Source organism: Colias croceus, chromosome 10 (genome assembly GCF_905220415.1).
Source record: "Colias croceus chromosome 10, ilColCroc2.1".
In the NCBI taxonomy this organism is placed as follows: domain Eukaryota; kingdom Metazoa; phylum Arthropoda; class Insecta; order Lepidoptera; family Pieridae; genus Colias; species Colias croceus.
Window position 1 is genome coordinate 10,499,803 of NC_059546.1, and position 9,928 is coordinate 10,509,730.

The following is a 9,928-nucleotide window of genomic DNA, read 5'->3' on the forward strand; positions in this document are numbered from 1 at the left end:
GGCTACAAGGAAATTAAATTTCTTCTTATAGAAGATGTGAAAATAAAAAAAAACCAGGGATTATGACTTAAAACCATATCAATATTGAAATTTAATATCTAAATATAAAAAAAAAAGCTTAAAAAATAATAACTTCTCTTACAAATATGCCTTCTTAAATCTTATACTACTTGAAAAACCAAATCTAGCATCGGGGCACATACTTGCAAATCCCACAACAATGAGATAAAGACAAGCGCGGATCCAGGGGGGGGTCACGGGGTCATGACCCCCCCCTGGGCTAGGTCCACGACCTAAGTGGACCACTAATTTAATATTAACTTTTTTAAATTTACAAATTGTAGTGTAAGTGTAATGGTAAAGTTGTCGGTAATTAATTTTTTTACTACAATTTTTGCTGTTACACTTTTCACACAAAACCTCAATATCGAAATATCCCAGTTCGTGGATAAGACATAAAATAGCAATTTTTTTTTAATTAACAATAGAAAATTACGACAAAAATCGGCCAAGTGCGAGTCGGACTCGCGCACCGAGGGCTCCGAGAAAACCTATTTTTTTAAAAGGTTGTATCTTAAAATTTTGTTTAAAGGATTTTTTTCTTTATCTGTGCTATAAGTCGTTGCTTTTAACCAAATTTCAAGACTCCGTGTTCACGGAAAGTACCTTGTAGGTTTTGATTTCCTTTCAAGTACCTAGTTGCGAGTTATAGATTAAGCGGCTCTATTTGCTTTTTCTTCAGATTGCGTTGACATAGAATTTGAATTAAATAACAGATTTAAGCATAGACCTGAGTTCTGATGTGAATATCAATTTAATACATGTTCATGCGTAAAGGGATTGTAATTTTAAAAATATTTAAAAATATATTTTTATTTAATTTAATTAAATAATTAGGGTTTTTGCAGTTATTCCTACATCTGTGCTATAAGACGATACTTTTTACTCAATTTCAAGACTCTGTGTTTACGGGACAGGGTGCTCCCTGCAGGTATTGATTCCCTTGCTAAAGTCGAAATCCTACGGTCTACGGTCCTGTGATGCTGTGAAAAATTCAAACGTTTAAGCCAACGCAATCAAAAGATGCAGCTGTAAATGCTGAAATTTTTCGCAAAATTCGACACTCCCTAGGAAATCAAAACCTACAGGGTAGTTCCAGAGTACACAGACTCATGAAATGTAGTACCTACAATCTTATAACGCAGACTAGCTTACCGCCCGCGGCTTCGCCCGCTTTGTCTAAAACCTTATATACTATTCCTCTTGAATCACTCTATCTTTAAAAAAAACCGCATAAAAATTCGTTGCGTAGTTTTAAAGATTTAATCATACAAAATGACATAGGCACAGAGAATACGACGAGATTAAAAAAAAATTTAAACTTACAACCATGTTACTCATGAACGCTTACATATTGTATGAAATTGATATTCATGCCAAAAACTCAAGTCTATGATACCTTTAAGCTATAATAAAATCAAACTTATATGTCTACGAATCAGAAGATACAGCCGTAAATGCCGAGAAATTTCGCAAATTTCGACATTCGCAAGGGAATCAAAACTAGGTACTTTCGTAAACTCAGAGTCTTGAAATTCGGTACAAAGCAACATCTTATACTTAGTACAGATACAGGAATAATTGCAAAAAATATTTTTTTTTTAATTACATCATATAAATAAATATAATATTATCTTGAACAATTTTCAAGTTTGTCTGCCTGTCAAGACCCTTTGTCTCAGGAACGCGTGGAGGTTTCAATCTGAAATTTATACCGAATACTCAAATCTACGGTTCCTTGAAGCTTTGAAAAAATCAAACTTATAGCCAACGCAATCAAAAGATACAGTCGTTTATGCTGAAAATTATCGCAAAATTTCGACATTATCGCAAGGGAATCAAAACCTACACGGTGGAGTGACTACATCCGCAGGGTTGCTGGCCACAATTGGCGGCAAAGGGCCGTCGATCGGGCTCAGTGGCATGCATTGGAAGAGGCCTTCGTCCAGCAGTGGACGAACAAAGGCTGTTAATGTTGATGATGATGATGAATCAAAACCTATATTGTACACCTCACAGAGTCTTGAAATTTGGTTAAAAGCAGTGTCAGCACAGAATATGGAGGAAAAATTGCTAAAACATACATTTCATGCTTATCAAATTTCTCAAGTGTCGCCAGGAATCAAAACCTACAGGGTACTTCCCGTGAACACAGATCTTGATATTTTGTAGAAAGTTACGTCCACAGAACAGTAAAAACACTGTTCTGTCTTATAGCACAGATAAAAGAAAAATTGCAAAAAGCATGAATTTAAAATTAAAAATGTTTGTACGGAACTCTTGGTTCGCGAATCCGACTCGCACTTGACCGTTTATCATACTACATATCACCACGTACTATTGACCACGACTATGTGACCCCCCCCTGGCACTAAAGCTGGATCCGCCCTTGGATAAAGACAATTAAATAAATAACAACATTAAATACATTATAACTTATCTTCAAGAGGCTCTTGCAGCACTTAAAGGCGCCTGTTTAATAAATAAATCTAGTTTAGTCTTAAATAATTCACTAATAATTGGTTCGCCGATCCCACACAATGGATTCCGAATTACATACTTTACATAGATGTCTGAATAAATCTTTTTTAACAATTCTCTCATTCCCTGAGCTTGATTGTCTGTGTTGAGAGCGAATTTGAGTCCTGAAGGGGTTTCCAAATGATGGATCGTGTATTTCGATGTTTTGTAGCTGATGAAGCCCTCTTTGGGATCCAGGGGGGATATCTTTGTCACAAATGATTTTATGGAAAACAGCATTCCAAACATCAACTTGCCCTCCTGGAATTTAGTGAAAAGATATTATATAGCTAAAGTATGTGTTGTGTTTTATACATTCTGAAATTGAGCACAAAAAATCAACTGAAACAAACATTATGTATAATGGAATGGCAATTGCACTGTTACGGGAATTTGACACTAAATAGTATTTTTTTATAAATGATAAAATGAATATATTTAAAGCGATTCGGTCTAAAAACATCAAAATAAAACAATCACCTCCTCCCTAGACATTCCAGATTGTTTTGTCCTATTCCATTCACCATAATAAAGTAATGTGCCATAGCGATCAAAAATATACATATTATAAATCGTCATTTCAGCAGAATACGATTACAATTCACAGTTACAGAAGTAGGTAACAATTATTTCAAAAATATTTTACAAAATTGAAGATATGGTAAACCGTAAATCAACAAACAATACGTCAACGTCAGTACATTTTATTTTTTAACACAGAGCAATTAATAAAGGATTTTTTAATACAATATTAAGTCCAATGATATTAGTCATAATTATCATATGTCAATACGTCAATATTATTTGCTCTGTGAGTTGTGACATTATCTATGTTTGTGACGTCAATTTAAAAAAATTAAGGGGTTTGCACGGTTTGCACTTAGGGGTAGTTATCCAATTACAGAGCTTAATGCGACTCAGTGGCGCTGGGCGCACAATGCCGAATTAAGGTACAAGTCCGAGACGGGCTTCAGACCGCAAACTGCAAGCGACAGCACTTGTTTCTATGAACATCTATGAAATTGATTCCAAGCGCGGCAACACTGCTGCCTGCAGACGCAACGCGCAGCGTGCGGCCGCGGCGCGCAGCGACCGCAGACTGCACTCTGCAGTATGCAAATGCCACCTGCGCGGAAGTGACAAACTATCTTTGTCTTTTTTGTTTATATCATTTAGACACGGTTCTGTGCATTGTGCAGCCACGGCATGCAGCCGCAGTTGGAATAGCGACCGCAGGCAGCATTGCTGTAACCGCAGCCGGATAGCCACAGTGTCGCCTGCGGTTGCAGTCTGCGGCCCGTCTCGGAATTGTACCTTTGCTGATGCTTACAATGGAACGTGAATTAGTTTTCAAATGCACCAGCAGGTTGCGCTAAGTTCAGTGTTGAAAAAAAATATATAAGTTAAGTTTCGAGGCTCATCAGGGATAGACGTGTTTTTTGTGTTCATTTTAAAATAATAAATAGTCTCACAGTATAATAGTCCTACATATCTTGTAATAAGTCTCAAAATAGTGTAAAAGTGCCGATCTGTGTTACGACATTCTAAAATAACTTCAAAATTAAATTCAGTGAATTTTTGCGGTGCGCAGCTCCACTTCACCTCACGAGGGAAAGAGACGGACTCTTATTTTTGAAAATATTCCGTCGCAGATTTGAAGCGACGCGACAAAAGTAAGGAATTTGCGTAACCGATATTCTATTTTTAGAATTGAAACAAATTTTAATTTTAATAATATGGCTTGCAACTGCGGAGCATGTAATAAAATAATAAAAATTAACCAACACAGTATTAAATGTTCTAAATGCTCTCATAACTTTCACACAGTATGTGCAAATATAGCAGATTTTAAAAAAAATTAACGAAGAGTCGAAATTAAATTGGACCTGTTCTTTATGTCCTCCAATAAATTCGAATATCGACATAATTAATTCACAAACCAAGCCGAAAAACTCAAGCTACATACAAAGTTCAAACAATACTTGTACTGCATCTGCTTCGTCCAGCCCATCCGATAACACAAACGACGTGTCAATCAGTGCTATCGTTCACGAAATGAGGCTTATCAGAGAAACCGTTGGTGAAATTAAATCACAAATGCTGACCCTTACTGAACATATTGAAAAGTGCAACCTTCGACTCGACGAGTACGATACTAAGCTGGATCATCACGAAAAAAGAATAATTACATTAGACAATATCATAACTGAACTCAAAGATCGCTTGAACTCAAACGCACAGGCTCAACTTCGCAACGAAGTAGAAATAATAGGCATCCCAGAAACTCCAAACGAAAACCCCGCTCACACATTCCGCGTCATCACTCAAAAATTAGGTTTTCCCATTGAAGAATCTGATTTGGACTTTACAACCCGCGTAGGCCCCGCGCGCAAGTACTCACAAAATAAAGGCCCTACTGAAAATAACTCTTCCCAATCGTCTCGGCCTTTAGTTGTCCGATTTTTGAGCCGCAATAAACGAGATGAATTTCTTAAAACTGGTAAAATGAAGCAGCGCTCCATCAACGCTCTAGACTTGGGACTCGCAACAGAACTCAAAAACATAGAACTATACTTCAACGAACGTCTAACCCAAGAAAACAGATATTTATTTCGTACCGCTCGGCAACAATCAAAAGTATGTGGTTATAAGTACTGTTGGACTAAAAACGGCGTGGTTTACATCCGCAAACAAGAAGGGAACTCTGCAATCCCTATCAAGAAACAGGAGGATCTCCACCAGATACTTAATTCACGTAAATCCTCGTCAAACTCCTAATCCCATTCTCATATTATTATTATGTTTTTTGCTAAGATATAATGTAAGATGTAATTTATTTCCTTTATGTCTAGAAACACACGTAAAATGTACCTTAGTGATAAATTTCCTATTAAGTACTAAGCTACAAGATAATTATATTTTTAATTTTTCATATTTTAAGTTTATCCTTAATTATAATTTAATTGATATTAAGATAAATCTTACTATAAGCAAGTCTTGCGACTCAACAATAAGTTTGTTTAAAAATCTGTTGAATAATACAACAACATTTATAACTTCTATTTGTTTAATGATTCTACTTATTTGTGTGAACAAGAAGACAAAACTTACAATGTTTAAAATATTTATAATTTTGTTTATAATTTCTGTTTATAAGAATTCTAATTTATGTTATCTTTATATCTTCTTTGTTAAAAGATTTATACTTATCTTTGTCTTAACTAGATTAATAATATTATGTAAACACACTTACCAATACAATACACTACAACACACAACTCACATAACTCACTCACACACTTACCTTCTATCATACACATCAATACGTTGCACTCATATTGTGTATACTTATAAAAGATTTTTCCAACATGTAAATTTACTCAAACTCATTAAGGGCATGACAAATTATTATTTAAAGAAAAAACAATCTGCTACAAATTCATCTCTTCAGCATGTCGTTAATTAACATAAGTAATGAATTAGATGAAACTATATCTATTGAATGTCATGCCTACAAGTCTACAGAAGAATTTAATGATTCCAACTTAAAATCAAATGCATGCGGATTTTCGGTGCTATCATTAAACATTAGAAGTATTCAACGGAATTTCGATGATTTCGTTTTAAACCTGAGTAGATTCCATAATAAATTTGACGCTATAATCTTAACTGAATGTTGGCTTTCCGAAAATATTATAATTGATAGTTTACCCGGTTACAAATTTCTATCTTCGTTAGATAATTTGCTTCATACCTTAAGCGAAAAACCTATAGCGATAGTAGCTGGTGATCTTAATATTGATATATTCAACCCAACATGTCAGCAGTCCTTAGATTACCTATGTCTCATGTCTTCTTATTGTTTTCTTCCTACTATCACAAAACCCACACGAGGGGAAGCGTGTCTCGACCACATATTCATCAAGGCGTCCGGTAAACTATGTGGTTCCATCTGTCAATCGACTATAACCGATCATGATATTGTTATTGGCCAAGTTGTGAAGACAAAGATAACACAAAATCAACCCCGATGGCGAACAAAAATTGATACAGACGCTCTTATAAACTCTTTAAAAATGATTGATTGGAAGGAAACTCTCTCTTCTACTCACGTTGATGAGGCATCTTCCTCTTTTTATGCATTACTAACAAAAAACATAGTAAAGTACTCCGTTAAAGTTAAAATAAGTCGTAAATGCACAAATCTAAAGCCTTGGATCACTCCAGGCTTAATTCGCTGCATCAAACATCGTGACAAACTGCATAAAGATACTAAGACATTCCCCAACGATCAAATCCGCCAACTCATATTTAAACGATATAGAAACTTCTGTAATAAAATTCTCCGTAATGTCAAAATACAATACAACAGCACTCTCATAGAACAAAACAAATCTAACACAAAATTGCTTTGGAAAACCATTAAAAACATAAGTTATCCCACTAATCAGACCAATTCTTCGTTAGAACTTCTCGAAATTAACAATGATGTAAACAGCTCTCTTCACAACTGTAATAAATATTTCACTTCGGTTGGAAAAACTTTATCTGAGAAGATTCTAAAAAACCTAAATATATCTCAAGAAGCTCTCATAAACTCTTACAAAACAGTTAACTCAGCATCCCAATCCTTCTTCCTCTCCCCCACCGACGAAACAGAAGTACACAAAATCATAACCAACATGAATAGTGATAGTTCTCCCGGCATAGATAATATCACAGTCCGAACAATAAAAGCCATTCTCCCTCATATCATCAAACCTCTAACACACATATATAATCTAAGTTTAGAATCAGGAGTGTTCCCAAACTGCTGGAAAACAGCAGTCGTGATACCGATTTATAAAAGTGGAATCAAAAATCACCCGGAAAACTACAGACCCATAGCCCTATTAAACATTCTTGGAAAAGTACTTGAAAAAATTGTAAACTACAGACTGACATCTTATTTAGACAAATTCCAACTTCTTTCAGATAATCAATTCGGATTTAGAAAAAACAAATCTACAGAACATGCTATCTCCCTACTTACCAATCTTATATCTTCACATGTAGAAAATAAAGAATGTTGCATAGCCGTATTCTTAGACCTGGCTAAAGCATTCGACACAATATCACTTGGACTTCTCACAAAGAAACTGGAGCAAATTGGAGTTAGAGACACATCGTTAAACTGGTTTAAGAGCTACTTAACTGATCGCAGACAATGCATAAAAATTAATAGTAATCTTAGTTCTGAACTTAAAATAGAATTCGGTGTTCCACAGGGAAGTGTTCTCGGCCCCACACTCTTTATCATTTACATTAATGATATACTCAAAATTACTTTGGAAAACGCCCATATAATTGCTTACGCTGACGACACTGCTGTTCTTTTTCATGGTAAAGATTGGGAACATGCACAGAATATTACAGAACTTGGACTTTTAACCATAGTAGAAGCACTGAATAAAAATTTGCTCACCTTAAATTCTAAAAAAACTAAATTCTTGTCTTTTTCAAAATCCACCCGCCCCAATCCTTTACTAAACCAGACTATTAAACTACATTCTTGCACCAACCTAAACACAACTCACTCTACATGCAATTGTACTAACATCGAGTACATTCCGTTTATAAAGTACTTAGGCGTTACTTTAGACAGCAATTTAAACTATAGTCAACATATAACAGAGGTATCAGTAAAAATAAGAAAACTCATATTCATTATGAAGAAACTCCGCAACTGTACCCCCATTACCATTTTAAGACAAGTTTACATATCTCTCTGTCAATCCGTAATAAATTACAGCATTTCGATCTGGGGAAGCGCCGCCAAATCTCACCTTCTGCAGTTGGAGAGAGCTCAACGTGCACTAATTAAAGTAACTCTGAAAAAGCCTTTCCGCTTTCCAACGAACGAACTGTATCGGGAGTTCAAAGTTCATCGAGTTCGTCAACTATACGTACTATCAGCAGTTAACCTAACGCATAAATCTGTTTCTTCACGCCCCGATTACGAGGAACTACTAAGGAAAAGAAAATTTAGAATCCCACTTCCTGCATATAACTCAAAAATAGCTAGACGAAGTCCATCGTACTCACTTATCCATACCTACAATAATGTCTGTAAAACGAAATCACTGAAATATTGTAACATGCACAAATGCAACAAAATAATGAAATCTTGGCTTCATGAACTATCCTACAGCGATACCGAAGACCTGGTTTAAACATAATAACTTAAACTAATACAATAAGGATAAATTTTATTCTGGCTAGTTTTCAGAATATAAAAGGTACTCATTTACTGTAATATAAGATTAAAGTATTGATCACACTCACAAACATAAACACACTCACTACCACTCTCACACACTACCACACACACACACTTCCACACACACACACACTTCCACACACACACAATACTCACCCTCACACACAACCCTATTACTCCTAACTCCACATTTGTTAGATAAATACGTTTTTTTTTCCTATTCTAATGACGATGTGTTCCTATGTAATTCAACATAAATGTATACCGTTTCTGAGATCCAAGACACAGGCAACAGCCTAGTTTGGATCTCCAGTAACACTGTATGTTCTACACTTTTGGTTAATAAAGATTTTTATTATTTATTATTTATTATTATTATTCATAGAGCTCATTACATAATAATTGGTTGAAAACAGCTATTTACGGTTATTTTAAGTAATTAGGATTTTAAGGGATTTTGATTATTTCATTATCATTTTTTTGTTTTGAGTAATTTTTTTAAATGAGTTCTAAAAGAGCTGATGATAGTGATGATGACTATTTATCGAGTACTCCGAGTTTATCGTCTATCGACTATCGTCGTTTCGAAAGAAGAAGAAAGTTTAGTCATCAGCATTACTTTTAAGAGTGCTCGATTGTGCGAAGCGTTGCTGTAGTTTAAACATTCAACGTTAAGCATTATGCCGTATATTACGCTCAAAGAGTATAGTAACTATGTATATTACGCTCTAGTGCTGTAATTGGAAAACTACCAGGGTTTGCACCACAGAGCAAGTAATACATGAAGTAATATAATGTATTTTGTGTGGTATTTTGCACTTGGCCTTGGGTTTGCACTTTGCCCATAGACTTTGCCATCTTTTATTTCTCATATGGCAACAAAATAGGTACGTAATATAACATAGGGAACATTTATTGCCACTTATAAAGGAAGTCACGAGCACAGGTCACGGGCATTTATTAAATAAATATAGTACCAAAAAGCCAATCTTTTGTTTAAGAACACGTTAGGAAATAATGGACTAATCAATTTTTATTATTACTGGCGACCCTAGATTGATTGAGAATGAGAAATAGAATTGTCAAAAC

General features: G+C 35.0%; 2 protein-coding genes across 2 annotated transcripts; one reads left to right on the plus strand and one right to left on the minus strand.

Moving 5' to 3' along the window:
* Nucleotides 1-60: 60 nt before the first annotated feature.
* LOC123694841 (trafficking protein particle complex subunit 1) lies at nucleotides 61-3,278 on the minus strand. The gene is made up of 3 exons (XM_045640436.1): nucleotides 3,061-3,278; nucleotides 2,464-2,841; nucleotides 61-235 (listed from the first exon to the last, which is right to left on the minus strand). Exons 1-2 carry the CDS (start codon nucleotides 3,157-3,159, stop codon nucleotides 2,503-2,505), a joined length of 438 nt encoding a protein of 145 aa, XP_045496392.1. The 5' UTR covers nucleotides 3,160-3,278; the 3' UTR covers nucleotides 61-235; nucleotides 2,464-2,502.
* A 1,357-nt stretch (nucleotides 3,279-4,635) lies between these two features.
* On the plus strand, nucleotides 4,636-5,358 carry LOC123695219. Its single transcript, XM_045640992.1, has one exon. The coding sequence runs from the start codon at nucleotides 4,636-4,638 to the stop codon at nucleotides 5,356-5,358; it is 723 nt and encodes a 240-aa protein (XP_045496948.1).
* The last annotated feature ends 4,570 nt before the right edge of the window (nucleotides 5,359-9,928 follow it).

What these genes read in the sequence shown, in the direction of transcription:
- LOC123694841 (XM_045640436.1), bottom strand. Translation starts at nt 3,159, where the DNA reads ATGACGATTTATAATATGTATATTTTTGATCGCTATGGCACATTACTT. An exon ending in CTGGAATGTCTAGGGAGGAG is followed by an intron (nt 2,842 to 3,060) that starts GTGATTGTTTTA and finishes ACTAAATTCCAG; the next exon opens with GAGGGCAAGTTGATGTTTGG.
- LOC123695219 (XM_045640992.1), top strand. Translation starts at nt 4,636, where the DNA reads ATGAGGCTTATCAGAGAAACCGTTGGTGAAATTAAATCACAAATGCTG.